General features: G+C 43.9%; 1 protein-coding gene across 1 annotated transcript in view; it reads left to right on the forward strand.

Annotated features, from left to right (window-relative positions):
• The window catches only part of ABCA2 (ATP binding cassette subfamily A member 2), a 696,743-nt gene that overhangs the window by 304,660 nt on the left and 369,251 nt on the right, over positions 1-22,832 (forward strand). Inside the window, exon 8 of the mRNA XM_086921159.1 lies at positions 17,204-17,422. Coding sequence (XP_086777285.1) covers positions 17,204-17,422 — 219 coding nt within the window. The remainder of the gene's footprint in view (positions 1-17,203; positions 17,423-22,832) is intronic.

Here is a 22,832-nt window from a genome sequence, read left to right on the forward strand (position 1 = left end):
GTTACTACAAAATATTGTTGTGGAAGACTAGAAACTGTTTGAAACACCACAGGAGACGGGCCATCTTGGAATGTTTTTCTCTGTGGGGGTGTCAGATCTCCAGATGATGGGTGCCCTGACTTTGGGTGTTGGAAACGTCTGTGCTAAATAAAGGCTCCTCCAGGGGAGCAAGAGAATAGGGTTCTCTCCAATTATGGTGGCATTAAGTGAGCTTGTTGGTCTCACCTGTTGGATGCAGTTTACCATGAGCGGGATGGACAGGACACCTGGGAAGAGCACTGGGCATCGGATGCGAAAGAGAGGAGACCGCACATGACCCTCATGTAGCGTCGATAATAAGTCTTCACAATATTTAAGGTGGAAGCAGGTTAAAACAAATCATTTCAATGGAGACGCCTGGAGGTAAAATGTGACTCCTCATCCTTTGTCCTGTATTGGGAGAAAAAACTGAATATGCATATAGAGCGGTTTGTGACCCTTAAACGGCACCCATCAAGGAGTTTGCGCTCCAGATTATAATCCAAGGTAAATCACCTGAACACAGGGGACTAGATGTTGAAGGGCGGCATGGTAATGTGAGAGTTTACCCCACCAGACAGGGCATCAACAAAATGGTGCTCTTATCAGATAATGTATGTATATATGTGTGTCTTGTCTGTCTGTGCTTCTTGTCTGTCTTTCTGTCTGTCTGTCTGTCTGTGTGTCAGCAACAGGAAAACGCATCGGAGCAGTGGGTCTCACCACTAGGAGTATAGGCGAGCAAGGGGTCCCTACAGGCTGGGTGGTGTAGGAGCAACCTGAATAGCAAGTGTTTTGGACTGGAGGGTTGAGTAAAATCCTACATCGAGGGTCACAAAACATTGAAAAATATTTTTTCTGTCTCACTGTAGTATAGCATCAGACACAAAATTACCTGAGCAGCCTGTACAGCAATCTGTCACACCAGGCTGTGTCCCCTGCACATTTGAATGGGAAAGGACAACAGAGCTCACCTTTGCACTCTGCCTTCCTTCTCCAGCTTGGCATGTGCTTGAGAGGTTCACTGAAGGGCATATCCCCTTTCCTCGTCACTATTGAGGATTGGCGGAGGGGGATCATTTGCACTAATTTCAATACCTGGCTTTGAGGCAGGAAGTGCAAAATGCCACACCTGCACACTCCCCTCACATCAAAACCCATAATAAGGCCTATCTTGGCTAGGAGAGGGCTGGAGAGCTGGTACTTGCTCCTCTGGCATTTGTCCTGGTGGATCGCGGTGGACGTGGCCTGGTGGTATCCAATATGGGTCCCCAGCCAAGAAAAATAAATTTAAACAAAGCCTCTGTTCCCATTATATCACACACATAATTTGTGAAAGTGGCAAAAATCATCAATTATTTTTTACATTTGCACGGGGTATTGGTGTGTGAAGAGATTTTCATGCAATTAAAAGCTGATGTTATTCTAAGGTATTATCATGCCACTGTTGGATCGGCTGTTTTCCGAAGCCCAGCAAGACTCTGTCCATGTTTAGTCCACAACATCCGGGTATTGAAAGGAAAGCCATTCATAAAGGTCATTGAACCTTGTAAGTTATTCTTAGAGTTGCAAACCGAGCCTTTTGGCAGAGTGCTCAGCTCAAAGTCCCCCATGTCTTGAGCTCAGTTTCTTTGGACTGGGTCCATCTTTAGTCGCTGGAAGCCACTAACCAAGAATTAGACAGTACCTCTCATTGCATCTCTGCTTCAGCTAATGGGCCTTTGAGGGTTATTGGGAGAGAGAGAGAGAGAAACGGGGAATTTTGACACATGAGCCCATCACTGATGGCATGCGTCAAAATCCTCAAAGTAATCTGTGGTGGCCAAAGGCGGGTGTTTGTTTGGGCAACAGATATTCTTCTCTCCCTCCCTTGTTTCTGTCAAAAGTAATTGTTTTTTGTAAATGCATATGCAATTCCAGATCTCCATACCGTGCTCACATACCTTTCAGTGCAGCGGCGCTATAGCAACATTTGCAAAAACATAGACTGGGCCGATTGCATGGATGTTGATTCTCGTCCATATATTATCACCCCCATAGCTTAAATATTGGATTCCTTAAGGGAGGTACCACAACGAAAACCAAATCACCGAAGTCCACCCTTAAAATACCATAGGACTATAATGTATTTGTAGTAGGTGTCCTAGGTTTGGCCAAATACTCTGACTAAAGGGACTTCTTCCTGCCTTTTGCGGAAAGCAACCTATAGGTTCAAGGCTAGATGTTCGAATGATGTACATGGGGTGAGGCCGGCCACAGTTGTACATTTTTTAGGGAAAACTAGAGTCTTAGAAACCTCTTGTTCTCCACCACTGCCACCAGCTCCCTGGAGCATTTACTCCTCTGTCTGGGACCCATGCCCCCTGGTGGGATCCCGCATCATGCTGTAGAGTCCAGGGTGCCAAGACTGAACCAGGGGCCCTCTTAAGATTGCTGCTGGCAGCTCCAGAGATTAGAGAAATCCAGAACCGGCCCTGTGATACAGCCCCAAACTTAAAATCACCAGTATCCAAAGTTAGGAACTGGGGTTTCTATTCGACAACAAGCTAGCTTTTGTCAGCCATGCCAACGCAGTGGTCTCAGCCTCCTTTTTTACCCTAAGAATGGCAAAGAAATTGCTTCCATTTCTTCCCCCAAATGCAGGCAAGACCCTAATGTTCACTTTGGTATTGTCTAAGGTGGACTATTGCAATGGCCTACTGTTGAACGCGCAGGAGCAAGTTTTGAACAAATTACAGCTTGTTCAAAATGCTGCCGCAAGGATTCTAACCGGCACACCGAAGTATTCATCTATTTCTCCCATCATTCGTCAACTGCATTGGTTTCCGGTTAGAAGCCGTACGAAGTTTAAGGCCTTGTGTATCACATATAAGGCATTGAACAACATTGGACCAGAATTTTTTTAAAAGGCCATTTGTGTTTACACACCTAGTCGAACATTACGTTCATCTGCAGCCCAACAGCTTCAAATCCCACGCACAAAAAAAGCCACATGGGGAGACAAACGCTTTGTGGTTGCCGCTTCTAAACTGTGGAACCTGCTCCCTCCCTACATCAAACTTAGCCCATCACTGCTAACATTCCGAAAGCATCTTAAAACCTGGCTTTTTAATCAGTAAATTCCCAATAGGAACCCCTTTGCAATCTGTAAGCTCTAGCGCCGAGACACCGGAAGGTATTTGTGCGCTATAGAAATTTTATAAATAAATAAATAAATAAAATCATGGAGGCACCCATCTCCCGAAGAGTGGATTCAAGAGCTTTACCTGACCAGGGATTATCTCTGAACAGAAAGGGGAAGCTTTAGAGGATGAGCGAGTAAATCCATAGCCAAGGACTCTGACTTTGCAGTATCACTTTTAGAATTAATTTGAGGATTATGTAAATACTAGCACTACTTGTGCTTTTGAGCGATTTGGTGGATGACCAGCTATTAGAGTGCATATACCAGTGACATTGACTTTGGATACCTTGTCAAGCCTACCTGTTTTAATGGCGGCATTGAAACTCCTTTCGGAGTTTTAGATGCGTCAACCATTGATATGCGTGCCTCCTCAACCCAGCACCCTCCATACCCCATCCGAGTTGTGAAACACCTCCATCAACTTAACCTTAAGGCAGCTGCTTTTTGCCCTCTGAGGCTTGTAGTTTTGTATAGGCCTTCGAGTCCCAGCATGCGAAGTGCTATAGGCTAAAAGCTTGAATGTGTGAATGTCTTACAGATAACTTGGGCTGTTTTGCAGCTGTGGATGATGATAAATGGAAGAGGTGAAAAATAGAGATGCACAGTTGGTAAGATGTCCTTCGTATATCGCATATACCACTACACTTTTTCTGGTTTGCAGCGTTCTGCATAATGGGTGCTGGTATTATCCCAATTTGATGGTACCTAATGTAAGCAGTTCAGATTGAAGAAAGATGGAGTTACACCTGCCGGTTTCAAATCTGTGACTTGCGGACGAGGATGGATCTGTGTTTTTATTGTAGCCCTTGATGTCTTTATGCCCATCCAAGTGACTCCAGACCCACCAGGAAGGAGCATATCCCAAAGAGGAGGACAAGAGGTGGTGCATCTTTTGTAGTTTGCACCAAGGTGCCGGTTTCATCTTTGGGTCCTGTGTAGGGTGTTTCCTCGCCCATAAAAATTGTTGTGAACGTCGTATATTACAGTTCTGCGAAACTTTGGCACTCTGTTTACCTAAGCCTCCCAAAAACAACTCTCAACATCCAGAATGCAGCGATTAGACTAGTGCTTGTTTAAAGACATTTGACCACATTTCTTCCAAGCTTTGCCAACTTCATTGGATTTTGAATAAAAAAGAATTATGTTCAAATCAGTCTGCTTTATGCATCATGTTTTCTATAATTCCGATCCCATCTTGCAGAAGAAGACGTTTTCTAAATAAATACCTGCAGCCAACCTCTGCTCACCAGCTCACTGCCTCTGTTTGCTAATCCAAGATCTCCACTCCCCAGGTGAGGAGGCTGGACCCTCAGGGTTCGAGAGCTTTGTTCTGGAGCACTGTTCCCTTGTACATGACATTCATGTCCAGACTCCTCATGTGCAGGAAAAGGTTTACAATCTGGCTCTTTGATAGACTATCGTCTTGCTGCTTTAGTGGCCTGAGAAGCTGTGCCACTTTGGTCTTCAACAGTGCTGCGAAACCCTTCAGGGTGCATGCTGTGCTTTAACTAACAACGAGGAGCTTAGAGGGAACAGGGGTCATAGGTTGCCCTCAATTTATGTATTCACAAAACAGACCTAGACCACAAAAGCATCCATAAGTTAACCACTTAATGTTGTACCATATCATGCCAAACTTTTGCAAATAACTCCTCTATTTTAATTAGTGAGGTAGGAGGTACATCCATGTTATGCCATGTTTAAAAGAATATGCCCAATCCCTTGAAAAAATGATGACGATTGTGAGACGACGAATAACACACACCTATGTGCCAAACTCAGGTAGAAAAAAGTGTGTGTGAGCGAGATGGCGCCTCACGGGCGCACCACCAACAGGAACCTGGCAGGTACTCACCAGGATAGCCCTGATCTCATCATTGGCACCATCAAGCTCCAAAGAAAGAAATGTGTCCAAAAACAAGCAAACCAGTGTTTGTGAGAATGTGCAGTGTATAGAAACCACGAACAACACAGATCGTGTCAAAAAACAAACATATACAAGCACTGGCATTGCCAATAGGTCTCGCAGTAGGAAAGTTGGAGCTATTGGTTTTGTAAATGACATTTTATATTTATATATCGTTATTGGCATTGTCAATAATAATATATAAATATAAAATGTCATTTACAAAACCAATAGCTCCAACTTTCCTACTGCGAGACCTATTGGCAACGCCACAGAAGAAAACATAGGCATAATATAGAACTGCATTAAGAAGTACTTATTTCAAGTGTTATTTTTGTATAACAGCCCCAGGCTTCTGCTGGAAATCAAACCCCAGGCAGTGACAGAGCCGATACCAAACAGTGACAGACTTTCCAAGCCCAACCAGGTGGGCCACAGCCCGGATTAGGGGAGGGACGTCATCATGCCTTCGTTGGGTACAGTGCCTTAGATGGAGGATGTGTGGACAAGCTGTGCGATGTCTGTCTGACGTTGGTGCCTGAGTGATTATGCTATGTGTCTGTGTCTGTCTCTGGTGTATGTGTGTAATTTATGTGCCAAAGTTTGATGTCTGGGTCTGATGTTTAACTCTGATGTTTGTATGCTTTCTGGATCTGACGTCGGTGCCTGTTTCTGAAGTCTGATTCTGATGTCTGTCTGATTCTGATGTGCGTGCCTGATTCTTATGTCTGTTTTTGTTGATGTCTGTGTCTGACTCTGCATAAGCTGGGTGGAGGTGTGGTTTGTTTGTGCTTGATGGTGCCTTTGTGTGCCAGCTGCACAAACTGGGTGTTAGTTTTTTGTGTCTGTGCTTGATGCTACAGTTTGGTGCCTATGTGTGTTGCTAGCACCAGCTGGGTGGCGGTGTGGTGTTCTGTGCTGATGGTGCAGTCTAGTGCCTTTGTGTGCCAGCCTACATAAACAGCTTATCAGTGGGATATGTATGTGCTTGATGGTGTAGTGTGGTTGAATGTGCTGGGAGTCAGTGTTTGATGCATTTATACTTCTACGAGGTGGTAACTATTAAGCTGGTAGAAAGTACAGTATTTACACTAGAATATAAACCAGTTCCCAAGTTACAACAAACTAATGTGGAAGAGCAAAACATTCTACAAAAGAACTTTAATCAAAGATGTAAAAAGATGTTTAGCTACAGATTATCTGCTAGATGAACAGGTTTCAGCTTTAATTGTCAACGAGACTAAGAGAAAACCAGGATGGAGGCAGCAATTATCTGTTCACACCTCTAAGTGTGCATCAGGGAAAACTAAGTCATCATGTTATAAAAATCTAAAAACGTGTGTGTGTTAAAAAGTGTGATATTGCGCACCACGGCGATTACTGTAAGAAAGATTGTGACCATGTTATTGCATGCGGTTGTAAAGTGGGTCAGCTTCCTGAGAAGAGGTATGGATGTTTGATGGGGACAAACAGGATCATGGACACTACCTCCAATTTACGTCCCTGTGTCACTTCCCTAGAAAACAAGCGCAAGTGGATAACGAGCCAGAGTGAGCAGTGAGGAGTTATTTTATGTCACGCTGTAAGGAGAGTGCAGTGTGAGAAAAGACTTGGTGCCTTAAGCGCTGGAGAGGAACGGGACAGAGCGAACAGCATGCAAGTGAAAAGGGAAGCGGAGCGAGCTGCGAGCTGTTCTTTTGAAGTCACACATTGAGGAGAGTGCTGCGCATGAAGTCTCAGTGGCTGATTTGACTTTTAATTAAAGCAGTGTGGTTAACAGCAAATGTGTAAAGACTAACCAGACGTTGAGAGCCAAATAAAGTAAAGTAAAACAACCTACTTACAGTAGAAGCTCGGGAACACGGCCTGGGGGAAGCTGGCTGGGGAGGGGGAGGAGAAATCCAAAGAAGGCTGTGTGCGGGGAGAGAGGGGAGGTGCTGGAGCTGGGGAACAGATGGCCTGGGTGCAGCTGGCTGGGGAGGGGGAGGAGAAATCCAGACTTGAAGCACCGGGAAACTGAAAGTACGGCCGGCCGGCCATCCAAGAATAATTGGGGGAGGAGAAGCCGAGGAGCCGCAGAGCGCACACTGGGCGAAGCCCTTTGATGTGCTGCAAAGATGAGCGGCCGGGAAACTGAAAGTACGGCCAATAGGAGGGAGGGAGGCTGATGTGCGTGCTTGTTTGGTCATGTGATTCACGTGAACTTAAACAAAACCGCACTAACGAAACCCTTGGTTTCACAAGCGTTTTGAGGACATGAATTCTCGCTCCGCTCAATGCGCTTGCGCGCATTGATAGGTCCGAGACCTAAAAAACCACAAACAACACGGAACTTAGCTTTATTCTGTCACTTTCGTGTTGGTTGCGGCCTCTAAAAAAGTGAGAATGGTTACTACCTATCTAGCCACACTCCACTTGCCGACATGTTTCATTGGCCTTCACATTTAGGCAATTTCTTCAGGGCGTCACAAATTTTTAAGCCACTGCATTGGACATGCGTAATCTTCACAACTGAAACAGACATATAAAAAACACATAATTGTCATCCTTCCTTCTGAAAAAGCCATTAGCGACAGGCTTTAAGTATGAGTGATCCCAAACCGCACATAATAACACAGTATTTACCAATGCAGTGGCTTAAAAATTTGTGACGCCCTGAAGAAATTGTCTAAATGTGAAGGGCAATGAAACATGTCGGCAAGTGGAGTGTGGCTAGATAGGTAGTAACCTTTCTCACTTTTTTAGAGCCCGCAACCAACACAAAATGGACAGAATAAAGCTAAGTTCTGTGTTGTTTGTGGTTTTTATATGTTTGTTTTTTGACACGATCTGTGTTGTTCGTGGTTTCTATACACTGCACATTCTCACAAACACCGTTTTGTTTGTTTTTGGACACATTTCTTTCTTTGGAGCTTGATGGTGCCAATGATGAGATCAGGGCTATCCTGGTGAGTACCTGCCAGGTTCCTGTTGGTGGTGCGCCCGTGAGGCGCCATCTCGCTCACACAAACTTTTTTCTACCTACCTGAGTTTGGCACATAGGTGTGTGTTATTCGTTGTCTCACAAGTGTCATCATTTTTTCAAGGGATTGGGCATATTCTTTTAAACATGGCATAACATGGATGTACCTCCTACCTCACTAATTAAAACAGAGGAGTTATTTGCAAATGTTTTGCATGATATGGTACAACATTAAGTGGTTAATTTATGGATGCCTTTGTGGTCTAGGTCTTTTTTGTAAATGCATGCTGTGCTTCACAAGTAACCGTGTGAATAGATGGGTGACAGGACAGGCTGCCTTGTGTTTCTGAGAAGTAAATGCCAGTGTGTGGTGTGCTATGTACAGTGTCCCTTCTCCTACATCCAGTGATGTAACACAGGCCCCTGCATTGCATGGTGCCCCCAACCCTTCAGTGGTCCCCCACTAAGCCCAAGACAATAACATACCTGAGCTATGAGAGACTCACGGCCCCCTAGTCACATTTTATTTTGGAGGGGGGCATTCTTTTTGCTACCCTGTTGCCTTCAACTATGTCCATCAGTGGATTTCGACACTCTAAGATGGCATTGCCCTCCAGAATTCAGTACAGGCAGCTGTTGTGTGCCAATCTACCTTTATGGTAGATTGGCACACAACATCTATAACTCCTATTGTGAAACCTAAGTAGAGTCCTTCTTCGGCGATGGGGCCCACCCAGACCTTCGTCCACCGGCCTCGGACGTGGGATTCCTATACATTCATACAGAAATTTGAGCCACCTCTTTCCTGTCCGCCTAAGCTTTAAGTCCATATTGATACTGCATTTTAGGCCCGTTGTTCATAGCAAGCTAGGCTGCCAAGCCCCTGCAGTGTTCTATAAGTTTGTAATATTTGAGTTTATATTGCGTTCAACTAAGCGTGTGTGCAACCATGCCAGCTTGCAAGCTGCGTTATTGATCGAAGAGAATTGCCTTTAGGATCTCCTGAAATTTCATCAGCCTTGTTTCTGCTCTCAAGAAATCTGGAATTTCTGCGCCTTATGAAAGCAGGTATCCTTCTGTGGATCACTGTTTGAATGATGTCATATCACCTGTGGGTTTACTGAGAAGGTAACCAACCCTCTCTCACCCTTATCTAGGGAAACGACCAGAACTGGGCTTCCAAGTTGTCTGAGCTAAGAACAAGCTAGGCTACCTGGAAGGACAACTCAGAATGGGGGGGCAACACCCAGCCAGGGCCAGAGCAGGCACAACTCCGTGATCATATGTGCCAGAAAGGGTTGTGGTCCCAACATGCCTGCCCACGGACTCGCCAGGCTCTGATGTGCTATGTCCTCAAATGATCTTGGCTCCTCTGTCCTTCGTGACGAGACTTCTCCAGAGTAATACGGGACAGTTGCAAAAGATTAACTTGGATTGAATCTACTCTAAGCACGTACTTGAGGTACACACGGAGTTCTGCTCAGCCCTATCGCAATTTACGGTTTTTATTAAGGTATTTCACGTGGTTTTGCTAGAGGCCTCAATTTTTCTGTTTGCTTATGGCTATAATGCCTCCTATCCATTCAGAGAACCATCCTCTCTCATTTGCAGGTATATGCTTAGTCGGCATTTGCACATTTGGCAGAATGACTTGTTCCAGAACACCTGCGGGGAGGAGATGCTGGGGGTCCCAAATGGGACTTAATATAAATAGTCAAATGCAGCAATCCCGCTCCATCTGGAGAGAAGGATTCTGCAGCGTCATCACCCCACTGGGTGGCAGGGTGCTATGTCAGCACAGGTGCTGCCGGGTGATGTATGGCACTAGAATTACATGAGATCCCCTGTGAGGTTCAGCAGCAAATATTCATGGGGTACTTGGGGGCGGTGTGAGAGGCATAGAATGGGCATCTGTTGGGATGTAAGGGAGATATGGCTCCTTTTTTCCCTTTTTATGACTTTCTTTTTATTTTCCTCTATGAGCCTCTATAATCCACCTGAACAGCTAGAAAACTGAAAGGTGTTGAGTAGTTTCTCAGCCTGATACAGTCATGCCTCAGCAGTTACTCCGTTTTTGCACGGTCACAGACGCTGCCTACATTTAAAAATGTGTTAAGGTTTAGCTAGTCATGTGCAAGATCCAAAATGAAATAGGAAGGGGTCATGGGTATCCACTATGAAGGGCATTGGCAGAGATATTTGGGAGAGTTGGAGATGAATAAAGTTTAGGACTTAAGCCAATTTGCTATGGGGTAAGAAGTGAGTGTGGGGTGGGTGGCTGTGTATACATGTGTGTGTGGGTATGTATGTGTGTGGGGGTATGCATGTGTGTGTAGGTATGTATGTGTATGTGTATACGTGTACTGCTGTGCACAAGGTAAATATCAGGAGACCGTGCAAAATAGAAGCTTGAATTGCACTCACAAGTTTAATTTCAGGCGTGAAGTTATTGGTGGTTTTTAAGTGGGTCTTTACATTTGATTTAGACCTGAAATTCACTAATGAACTGTTATGCCTTAGCCCTGCTGCCATCTGTCTGTTCAAAGGTGGAATAATATGGTGGTGGCGTGGGCCAGGCATCGAGGACATTGGCCAGCACTTGCGTGTCAGGTGAGGAGTTTCCCAGTGCTGTAAAGGTGACCTTTGGTTCGTCATGATGTAGCTCCATCTTAATGAGGCGTCTACCTGTGAAGGCACCAAGCTGATTCGCCCCCTAAGACTGTCTTGTGCCAGGTCTATCCAGGACGCTGGTGAGGTGGGCGAATAGAACTGGGTTGCTCTGCTTAGCTGGCTGTTGAGAGTTCCTCACTCCATGTCCTGGATGTACTTTATTTGTGTACCTTTTAGTTTAATCCTGTACCTTGTCTGGTTTTCTGCACTACCTGCCCACGTTTGCCCATTGAACACATGCATACCCAAAGTTGACCTCTTTTGCACCATTGTGACCTTGGAGTTGGTCTGCCCCTGGAGGTCCTGGTATATAACAACAAACAAGGGCTTTGACTCATCCACAGTAAAGCAGAGTCCAATACTAGAGTAAACAAAAGAAGTGCAAATACTGTGGTTGATTTACCAGACCACAACCAACTAAATTGGAACCCAGACTAACAATGACTCAATTGCTAGTCGGTTTTAGAAATGAATCAATTGTATTTATTTTTATATTCAGAAAAAACCTTATTTTTTAGACAAACAAATATTGGCAAAATACTTTTTGTATTTATATATATATATAAAAAGACAGACGAAAGATGAGTGAAATAAATTGCAGAGTAGGACAGGCAGTCCGTGCTGTGAACATACAACTTTCACGCATCAGTCATTCCACATTCACACTCGTATTCCTTCCATACCATAACAAACATTGTGCATGTGAAATAAGACAAAACAAAAACGGTCAAGCAAGCAAAGTCAAGGGCAAATCAGAAATAACACTAAAAATGCTGAAAAGGTACACAAGGTCGACGCGTTTCGAATCGGACCCTTTGTCCGATTCTCATCAGGACCAGAGAATCTGAAAAAAGGAAAAAATTTCCTTTAGTATATTTACGTTTAAAGAGTGGAAACAGCGACCATTTCCCACTCTTTAAACGTAAATATACTAAAGGAAATTTTTTCCTTTTTTCAGATTCTCTGGTCCTGATGAGAATCGGACAAAGGGTCCGATTCGAAACGCGTCGACCTTGTGTACCTTTTGTTGTTAGGTTTTTTGGTCAAAAAGGAATTGTACATATTATATTTGTCATACAATTGTTGTGATATTAAGTATCTTTTCAGCATTTTTAGTGTTATTTCTGATTTGCTCTTGACTTTGCTTGCTTGACCGTTTTTGTTTTGTCTTATTTCACATGCACAATGTTTGTTATGGTATGGAAGGAATACGAGTGTGAATGTGGAATGACTGATGCGTGAAAGTTGTATGTTCACAGCACGGACTGCCTGTCCTACTCTGCAATTTATTTCACTCATCTTTCGTCTGTCTTTTTATATATATATATAAATACAAAAAGTATTTTGCCAATATTTGTTTGTCTAAAAAATAAGTTTTTTTCTGAATATAAAAATAAATACAATTGATTCATTTCTAAAACCGACTAGCAATTGAGTCATTGTTAGTCTGGGTTCCAATTTAGTTGGTTGTGGTCTGGTAAATCAACCACAGTATTTGCACTTCTTTTGTTTACTCTAGTATTGGACTCTGCTTTACTGTGGATGAGTCAAAGCCCTTGTTTGTTGTTATATACATTTAAGCGGATACCATATTCGCGAGGCTTCGCTATTTCCCCGTAGCGGTTTTTGTTCTAAATACACTAGGTAGGTTTCCCTCCCTTGAACTAAGAATTCACTCTTCACTGTGTATATATATATATGTTATTTGTTGTGTGTCTAATATTTGACTAACCAAAACATTAGGACGGTAGGACTATGAATGACGGTGATACCTTTGCGTATAGCGAAGATCACATCAAAAATTTACTCAGCGACCCGCCTACATTTGCCTCCGTTACCTTGAGTGTTACAGCTCAGACTAAAAATGAATCTGAAAAACTGATCAGACTGAAGAAAAAACAAATCAGAACCGATCTTCATGGACACTTCCTTATTCAACATCTAAAGGCTGGTACCATCCCTGGGGGTCTCCAAATTCGGAACATCCTATGGTCTTCACTGAGGACCCTGAATATAAAAAAAGTTTCAGCTGCATTGAAACTAAGTGCAGCCGGGACCTCATGGTCCTAACCGTGGAAACTGCGCTAAGGATTTCCAAAAAACAACTAGAGGAAATAGATCTTTTGATATCAGAAATTTCTAGTAACCAGCAAATTGCCGACTCAAAGAATCTGCTGGAGAAGGTAGAAAAAGAAATCCTGGAATTTAAGGATTACACAGTGGCTCAAAAATCAAATAAATTTGAAACAGACAAAAACAACTACTCACTGGAAAATAACTACCCGTACCTGAACAAGGATTTTTACACAACGACCAACTCGAGGAGATACCTCCAAAACAATCAAGGACGTTCAAAAAACAGATTCCTCACCTTCTCAGATACTTCCTCCTCGTCTGGCTCTGAAGCCGGCACTAGCGAACAGGATAACAGCAGCGCAAATAAAAGTGGTGGTCAATCCACCTCATACCAACAAAGAAACAACCAGCAACCTTTTTTAGGAAGAGGCCCACGGAGGAACAGGGGCAGACCCCGATACAACTCCCAACCATGGGAAATGACCACGAGACGCCAATTTTACAAGAGCTAAACAGCTCAGTGATATTCAATCTATCCGGCAGGGAGCTGACCAGAACTGAGACCCTTCTTTTGGAGAAAGGACTTTCTTTTGTTCCGTCCAGAAGGACAGACTTTGTAAAAATGAAGTTAGAAGCCCTCGAGTTCTGCAGAAAAATTAGACTTATAACCTTCTTTAAAGATCAAGAAATACAACCTAATGAAGAAGTCACGGGCTTACGCCGCAAATCAAACTTCTGTCCACCAGGAAACAAAGTACCAAAGGAGGTCTTGACCTTTGAAAAAACTTTATTATCCGCCATCACTGAAATGGAATCTAAAAAACAATATGTGAAATTCAATCTGCCAAAAGATCAAAAAGACGCCATGCTATCCTTAAAAAATGACCCGACTTTAACTATAAAGCAAGCGGATAAAGGAGGAGCAATAGTGGTGTGGAAAACGGATAAATATAAAGAAGAAGTTATGAGCCAATTAAACAACTTGGAATGTTACAGAAAAATCCAAAGTGATCCTACTGCAGAATTACAAGGACAATTGTCTAATATCATTCAACTGGGACTTGAACAAGGATTTCTTGGACCAAAGGAAGCCTCTTTTCTTCAGAACAAAAAACCACGCATACCACTTTTTTATGCACTCCCTAAAGTTCATAAAAATGAAACTAACCCACCCGGTAGACCCATCATTTCCGGTTGCGAGTCATTATGGGAACCAGTGTCCAAGTACATCGATTTTTTTCTTGAAACCATTCACCGCTTTAATCCCAGCTCATCTACAAGACACCACGGCATTCCTTAACAGACTTACTAACATTAAGTTTGATCCAACCACCCAGCTGCTTGTCACAATGGGCGTGGTCGCCTTATATACTCAGATTCCCCAAGAAGAAGCACTCGAGGCTTTGAGCTACTTCTTAAACAACAGGGAACAACCGGTAAGAGTGCCCACAGATTTTATTATCTCTCTGGCCAAATTAGCACTCCAAAAAAACTTTTTCATGTTTGATTCTGATTTCTTCTACCAAATCAAAGGGGTGGCCATGGGCTGCCCCTTTGCTCCAGAATTGGCTGTTCTGTTTATGGGCCTGTTTGAGGCTAAATTCATCACGGACAATAATCCATTCAAAGAATGTATCAGTCACTACATGCGTTATATTGATGACGCATTTTTTATTTGGAATGGAACAGAAGAACACCTCAAACATTTTTTGGAATGGCTGAACGGACGCACTCAGGACATTAAATTTACCATCAATTATAACAATCACCAAATCACCTTCCTTGATGTCAAAGTCTATGCACTGGAAGGGACATTGGCGACAACGCTATTCAGGAAAGCAACTGACCGAAACCGGACATTACATTACACCAGTAATCACCCGAGAAATCTTCGCCAAAATCTTCCTTTTGGCCAATTCTTAAGAATCAGACGCAACTGTTCAGTTAAAGATGAATACTTTGATCATGCTCAAAAACTGCTGGAACGCCTTTTGGAACGTGAGTACCCCAAAAAACTGCTTAAAAATGCCATGCGTAGAGCATGGTGGACCCCACGTGAGACCTTGCTGGAGAAAAAGAAGAAGCGAAATCTCGAAAGAACAGTATGTGTAACGACATTTTGCCCACATGCAAATCAACTGAAGAAAGCCATCAATCAGAACTGGCATTTAGTGAGACACCTTGAGGACAGCTTACTCCAACCACCACTGTTTGCTTTTAAATAAGAAAAAAGCATTGCCAACTTTCTAGTCCGTGCAGCAGTCCCGTTAAAGGAACCACCCACACTAAGAAATTTACTTGGCTTACAGCCCATACGGGGGCATCATAAATGTGGCACTTGTGTGTGTTGCGACAAAACGATTGAGGGTGATGTTTTTTCCTACAACGGTATATTTTGGAGGCACCACACGTTTACTAATTGTAAATCTAGAAATGTGGTTTACAGAATCTTATGCCCCTGCCAAAAATTGTACGTCGGCAAAACATCTCCGGAAATTAGGCAGCGCATCTGCCAGCATAAATCAAGAGTGAGAAAAGTTGTTGCAAATGCACCACTTGTCAATCACTGGATTGCAGCTGGACATACGGAACAGGACATCAAATGGACTGTGTTGTCAAAGTTGGATCTAGACATAAGGGGCGGCGACATTGAAGAAAAACTGTGTCAACGGGAAGCTACCCTTATCTTAAAATTTAATACGGTCCTAAATGGGTTAAATTAACTTTCTGAAGTCTCTCGAGTCCTCTAAAATACAACGCGGCTCATCCCACTTTCATCTTGAAACTTCAACTCCCATAACTCCCTCTGAGGCCATGTGACCGATTCTGAAACCTCGCGCTCCGCGCGCCTTCATTTACTGTTCCTGCCCGCACCCAGAACATGAAGACCGGCGTGCATGAATACAAAGAGACGCCACCGATCTACGCTGCGAAAGGAGTTCACATAAGGTAATGCTGCCATGCAGCCTCGCTCGATGTTTGTTCTTTCAATTCCCGAGCCTAAGCACTAACGCGCCCTTCCGGGTTCTCTTTCAGCCAGCGGCTGTGAATTGCTGATCGGCCCCATTCAAACGATCTGAAACCGGACCTCGAGCAACTCGTCACGCTCTAGAGGTACTTAGCGCTCCATTGCGATCTTAGTAGACTCGCTCTATGATACCGCCCTTCACTGTAAACAATTTATGGTGCTTGTGTTTTCTCACGTTCACAGCCTTCATTTTAAAAGCGCCCGTTCACGATGGCTCCCTGACGACTCCGACTCCATGCAGCCCGTTTTGGATTAAACACCCGTTTTGGATTAAACATCCGATGTTTAAAACACTTGATGCAGGTATTTTCCTTCATCTGAATGCCCCCCATTATTCACCCCTCCAGATGACTGCAGGCTTGTTCTAAATTACTAACCATAGACTAACTCTCTGTCCACAGCTACCCCCGTGACTTAACACCGAAATACACACTGGTAGGAGGCTATGTTTGGTTTTGACTGGTCGCTGTTTCCACTCTTTAAACGTAAATATACTAAAGGAAATTTTTTCCTTTTTTCAGATTCTCTGGTCCTGATGAGAATCGGACAAAGGGTCCGATTCGAAACGCGTCGACCTTGTGTACCTTTTGTTGTTAGGTTTTTTAGTCAAAAAGGAATTGTACATATTATATTTGTCATACAATTGTTGTGATATTAAGTATCTTTTCAGCATTTTTAGTGTTATTTCTGATTTGCTCTTGACTTTGCTTGCTTGACCGTTTTTGTTTTGTCTTATTTCACATGCACAATGTTTGTTATGGTATGGAAGGAATACGAGTGTGAATGTGGAATGACTGATGCGTGAAAGTTGTATGTTCACAGCACGGACTGCCTGTCCTACTCTGCAATTTATTTCACTCATCTTTCGTCTGTCTTTTTATATATATATATATAAATACAAAAAGTATTTTGCCAATATTTGTTTGTCTAAAAAATAAGGTTTTTTCTGAATATAAAAATAAATACAATTGATTCATTTCTAAAACCGACTAGCAATTGAGTCATTGTTAGTCTGGGTTCCAATTTAGTTGGTTGTGGTCTGGTAAATCAACCACAGTATTTGCACCTGGAGGTCCTAGTGGCGGCTTCCAAACCACCCCTAGGAAGATGCTTCCCAATGGCGTAGGTGAACGAGCCACCTGTGATCAGCTCTGCAGCAATGCCCACTCCATCCTGTGGGTTTCACAGAGACAAAGGAATCTAGTACTATAAATTCACTACTTATATTTTGATATGGACATATAATTCTGTGCATTGAATGTAAATCGCGCTCCTGGTCTAGCAAGCATCCTTGACTAAAGCCTTTCTCTGTGGGTCAAACATTTGCACCATGAACTGTTGATACCTTGTCTGTTGCAGAGCATTCTCTTCACACCATCGCTTCTGGAAGCACTGACTTGTGAAGGAAGCCAGGATGAACTGCGGCGGATCCTGGTCATTCCAGAGAGCCAGTATTCCAGGCTGTCCGCGTACCACTCTGCCCTCTGCAACGGGAGCCTCGACATCCGGACCGAGCACTTCAGGGAGCTGGCTGCAGAGCTCAAGGACCAGCTTGATATCCCAAAAACTGTCAGTAAGGTGAGCTTTCGGCGTTCACTTGGCTGTAATGGCCTGTGGTCCAGGTCTTCACTGTATAACCGAGTGAGGTTTCCTGCATGAAAATGAAAGTAAAGAGAAGACCTTGGCCCATAATGGGTTGTAGAGTAGCATTGGAGCTTGAAGGATTGGTGGAAGAAGAGGTTGTGAGGGGGCAACAAAAAGGAACGATAGGGCCTCATTAGCCAAGTTAAATCATGACACTTTGTTGTGCATAATGAGAAGATGGCAATTGCAGGTGAATTGTAACCAAACAGGAAGTGATGCAGAAGACCACGGTAGGCCAGGATTCATCTTGTTTGGTAAGGTGGGCGGCTTCACGCACATACGGTGAGACCATGGTACGGTAAAAATAGTTTGCTGGGAAAAAATATGAACAAATCATTGCCTCAGAGTTCATTTTCATACAGGACGTAAAGTTAGAGCACGAAGAGTTGTCTGCATGATGTGTGTTTTGAAGACAGATGCTTGTGCGCCACGCAAGCCTAGATCCCTGTGAGCCATCAGTGACCCAAGCTACTTGTGAATTGTACCAAAGGTTGGAGTTTTCTAGATTGCAGTGATAATTAGATGGCCGCCGTATGGCAGTGGAGCACTGCTTCTCTGGTTGGTGTTGGCCTGGAATTGCCTATATATCAACCACAAGCCCTGCTCTAAATGTATGGATGTTCAAGTCTTATATATTTCTATACATCTAGTTCTTCCAGTTCACTTCACTTGTTCTCGCCTATGCAATCATCCAATCCACTCAGTGCGTTACAGGCACTCACCAGAAACAGTTTCTGTACACACACACTACAAAAAGGACTGCTAGAGAAGAAATCCGGAGAGAAGCTAGAAAGGATTATTTTCAAGCACTGAAACGCCCAGCATAGGTTCTAGTGTGTTATGAAATCCACCAATGTTGATGCGGTATCCACACTTCATATAGATTCACGGAGGTGGCAGAGAGTATAATGAGATGGCTGTATTCCTGCGATCTGCATTCGATGCGATATACACCGGAACTTATGGCAGTCTGCTGTATGCCTAAATTGAAGATTAACACAACAGTTGTTTAGAAATAATAACCTATACAATAAAAACGACTAATACCTGCTGCCCAAGCCTTGGGGGGCCTACAGTAATCTGAATTGTCACACTTGTAGGGTGTGATGGTGAGTAGCTGCGTTGATTGTCGCTGGCCGCGCTGGCAGGGGCAAAGGGTGGTGCAAGCTGCAGTGGCATCTGACGAGGGCCCTGGCACTCATTTATTTTCCAAATGAAGCACTGCGGAATACGTTCCAGTGTGCAAAATTCCGAAACATGTTCTGGGGTGCACAAAACGGATCTTCTGCTGTGGGCCAACAGGCAGCCACGGTCTCTGCAGGTAACAGCTGTGGGGCCGTGTTGGGGGGGGATTTCGAGGGACGATGCCGAGGGAAAATTTCACCTCCTCATGCTTCAACACCCTCCGCATGCTCTGAAAGATCTTCCGTTGGATCCCCACCAGAACCAGGAAGACGGTCACCCAGGCCCTCGTCACCAGCCGACTGGACTACGGGAACGCTCTCTACGCAGGGACCACTGCCAAAATTCAGAAAAGACTCCAGCGCATACAGAACACATCCGTACGACTCGTCCTGGACATCCCCCGACACAGCCACATCTCCGCCCACCTGAGAGACCTGCACTGGCTCCCCGTCAACAAGAGGATCACATTCAGACTCCTCACCCACGCACACAAAGCTCTCCACAACCTGCGTCCCGAATACCTCAACAACCGCCTCACGTTCTACACAGACCCGCCAGCTCCGCTCCGCCAGCCTCGCCCTCGCCGCCATTCCACGTATCCACAGAACCACCACCACCGGAGGAAGATCCTTCACCTACCTAGCAGCAAGACGTGGAACACCCTGCCCACCCACCTACGACTGACCCAGGACCATCTCGCCTTCAGGAGGCACCTCAAGACCTGGCTCTTCGAGCAGTAGCGCCCCCTCTCCCCCCTCCCAGCGCCTTGAGACCCTCCTGGGTGAGTAGTGCGCTCTATAAATTTCGTGATTGATAGAGGTTCTCACCTGTTTTCACCTGCTGAAGACGTGTGGGTGAATAGCGCGGTTTGTAATTTGAGCATCGGCCTTACTAACTGAGGGTGACCCTCTGAACGGGCTGACAGGCAGTATTTGTACGTCAATGCCATGCAATATTTACATTGTAAATCTTATTTCACGAGTCCACTAACTCGCGGCTGTCGAAGCGCTTGTGCAGGAGGCGTGCGTAGACGGAGGGAGTTGAATGAAGTATGACAGCTGGGATCCCTCCCTCCTGGGCCCCGGGTCCCTTTGTCCCCAGTGACCGAGGCTGTCTCTCTCTCAGATGTTCTGGCAGAGATAAGACGACGCGCATCCCCTAATGACCTTTAAATGACGTGTCTCCAGCGGCCGGGTCTATTTCTAACCACAACTGTGTATATGACAAGAGCAGATAATCACTGCAGTGCCCTGGTACTCATAATAAACCGCTCTCTAATCTCTTTGTAATGAACTTTAAGCAATAAACTGATATGGAATTTGAAACTCGGGAGTACTTTAATATAAAGCTGCAAAGGTACCTGCAAAAATATCTAATCGGACTATGATATCGCAATAGGACGAAATTTATGTTTATATGCTAAAAAATTAAAAACAATATAATGAAAAACAGTCGCCGCAAAACCGTAATTAAAGGGGTATTTTTCATACCTGTGAATTTTGGTATCACACCCGTCCAGAAGCCTAGAAACCAAAAAAAGATTTCAGAAGTCCTGTATTTAATGTAGTACGACCAATTAATACATTTACAAAAACATATATTAATGTTCATTTGTTGGTTGCTGTGATATGTAAATTAATCTGTTTTAGTGTAAAGCGTACTCTCATGGATCGGGGGCATGTAGAATATCAGCGGCACGTCACATAGAGACAAATTACAAAAATGTAACCATATATGTTATTGCTTAAATTTAAAAAAAAAACAATTCTAGAACCGAGGGCCAGATGTATGAAACCATCCCAAGAAGAAGCGTAAAATGGGTGTTCTTCCTAATTGAGATTCGGTATGGTATGAACCATTGATCAGTTTCCGAAACCCTAAAGGAGGTGGTAACTGATTCACAAAGAGAAAGGGGGTCTCCTTGGTTCCCTTTGATAATCGTGTCCTTAGACCTCAGCAGGTGCAAGCAGTAGTGGTACATGGGACATCCGCCTGCTCCCTAGATGGAAAACTTTATTTTTCTGTATTTTTAAAAAGCATCACCCGTTCCATGGGCGGATTTTGGAGAGAAAAAAAGTTTTCCCTTTGAGAATGCAAACACAGGGATGATGTGTCTTGCAGGCCACCATCCCTGTGTTTGTAGCCAATCACAGTGAGTCGCAAATAGCAACCTGCCTAGTTAATATTCATTCGGCTGGCCGTTCTGCGATCCCCTATGAACGGAGACCTTTTAGTACATAGGTCACATTACAAAATTAAAGATGGGTAATAAAGTTGTGCACGGTTTTTGTATCCTGTGTCTTCAAGCATCTGCCTTTAGTAACAATCTCATAATATAGGAAAGAATTGATAGTATTTTGGACGGGTTTTCAGCTCTCTCCTGCAATCCATGCATTAGAGTTCATTTCTCACCCTCTCTGGGTGTGTCCAATTTAAAGACTTGCTTGAGGCTCTTGACTCTGACCTCTCTTTAGGTTTTATAATGGGCTGTGCGTTTTTTTCCGATTACTTCAAAGCTCTAGACTAGGATGTAGCAAACATACAGTTAGAGGGGAAGTTGGGATCCGAACAGGTAAGGAAAGAGCCAAGGTCTACTATTCTTCGGCCTGTATGGAATTCAATAATTAGTTCAGTGTTCAGGATTTTCCCACATAGCGTGTTACCTGATTCCACTCGCAAGGTATGGTTGAGGGCGATTCCCATTTTCTGGATTTCAAGTTTAGCTTTTACTTGGATTCTTGTGGATTGGCCTACGCAAGCGATGGTCAGCTTGTCGAACAGGTGCTCACACTACCATGCATTGGTGGTGACTCTGAAGATGAACGGTTAGCTCAGCCTGAGCACATCTGAAGAGGGGTGTTGATGTTGAATGGTATGTTTAGGGCAGATTTTTGGTTCAATTTCTCTTGACCCTCCAATAGCCAGAAGCATTTAAGGAGGCCCACGGTGGTTGCGGGCCCAATAAGAAGGATGTTGCCCCATCAGTGTGATGCAACGATGGCCTGTCTTGTGTGGTAGGCCAGATAGACTGGAAACCAGGGGTTGCTCCACTGGAGGTTGGCAAGTAGCTCTGATATTGCATAGAAGGATTCAGTGTGTCTTTCTTGTTCTTTGTAGGACGCTTTATTCATGGTGCCTTAACTTCAGATGGTGAACTTAGATAGTAAATAATGTTATTTTATATTGATAATGAAACTTTATTTTTTGTTTGCATCAGTTTGTTCAGATTATTTGCCTCCTTATGCATGTTTTCTTGTGCAATATATTTCCTGTGGTAAACCCCATCTTCTCCTTACTCAGCCCCCGCCCATTTTCCTGCTTCTAAGCCCTCCCCATTCCACTTTGACCTCCCCTAAAGTGGGAAAATCTGTCTCTCCCCTAAATCCTTCGTATTTTCTATTCACCCTCTCGCCTAATCTCATAGATGTCTCTCACAATCTGAGTTTCAGGTTCTACTTTGAACTTGGTATTCTGTCTATCAATGGAGCTGCCTCGTGGTAGAGACCAGAGGGCAGGCCCAGGCAAGTAAACTCACTTGAAATGGAAGAAGGACGTTGGTATCTACTTTTGTTTACCATATTTTTATCTATCAGATCTGAGGCCCCTTCATTCTCAGTGTCTCCCAGCAACTGGAGGCACCATGCGAGCCTGCCTTTTACAAGGGGTGCTTGGCTTCCTGCTAGAATCCGTATTTTCTTTTTCTTTTAAAGAGTCAAATTGTCTCTTTTAAATTTTATTTTTATTTATGTGCACAGGAAAAAGGCATTTGCATGGCAACCTCCGACGTATTCCTCAAAAACAATTAATTACTTTTATTTTTTAAATGCCTTTTCAAACATTACGTTAGTAGTGAGAAAGGAATTGATATTCGTAATATTGTGTTTAGATGGATGAGGCTTAATTGCACCATTTAACATCAAGACCTGGCTCGAATTTCAACAACCTCGACTTCTCGTATTATGTATAAGTATGAGCTTGTTAAACTGAATTATTGTCCACTCAGTTGAGTGGAAAAAGGCATCTGAGAAAATAATTTCCACCTCCAGTTAGTGTTTGCACGAACTCCCTTACACACCAGTCACCCTTAGTTCAAGCATTTTTGGTGCCATTATGCAGTAGCGGCTGTTACCCGACCCGGCTGGTGGGGCGGTGGGGAGGG

Source organism: Lissotriton vulgaris, chromosome 5, assembly GCF_964263255.1.
Source record: "Lissotriton vulgaris chromosome 5, aLisVul1.2, whole genome shotgun sequence".
NCBI classification, from domain to species: domain Eukaryota; kingdom Metazoa; phylum Chordata; class Amphibia; order Caudata; family Salamandridae; genus Lissotriton; species Lissotriton vulgaris.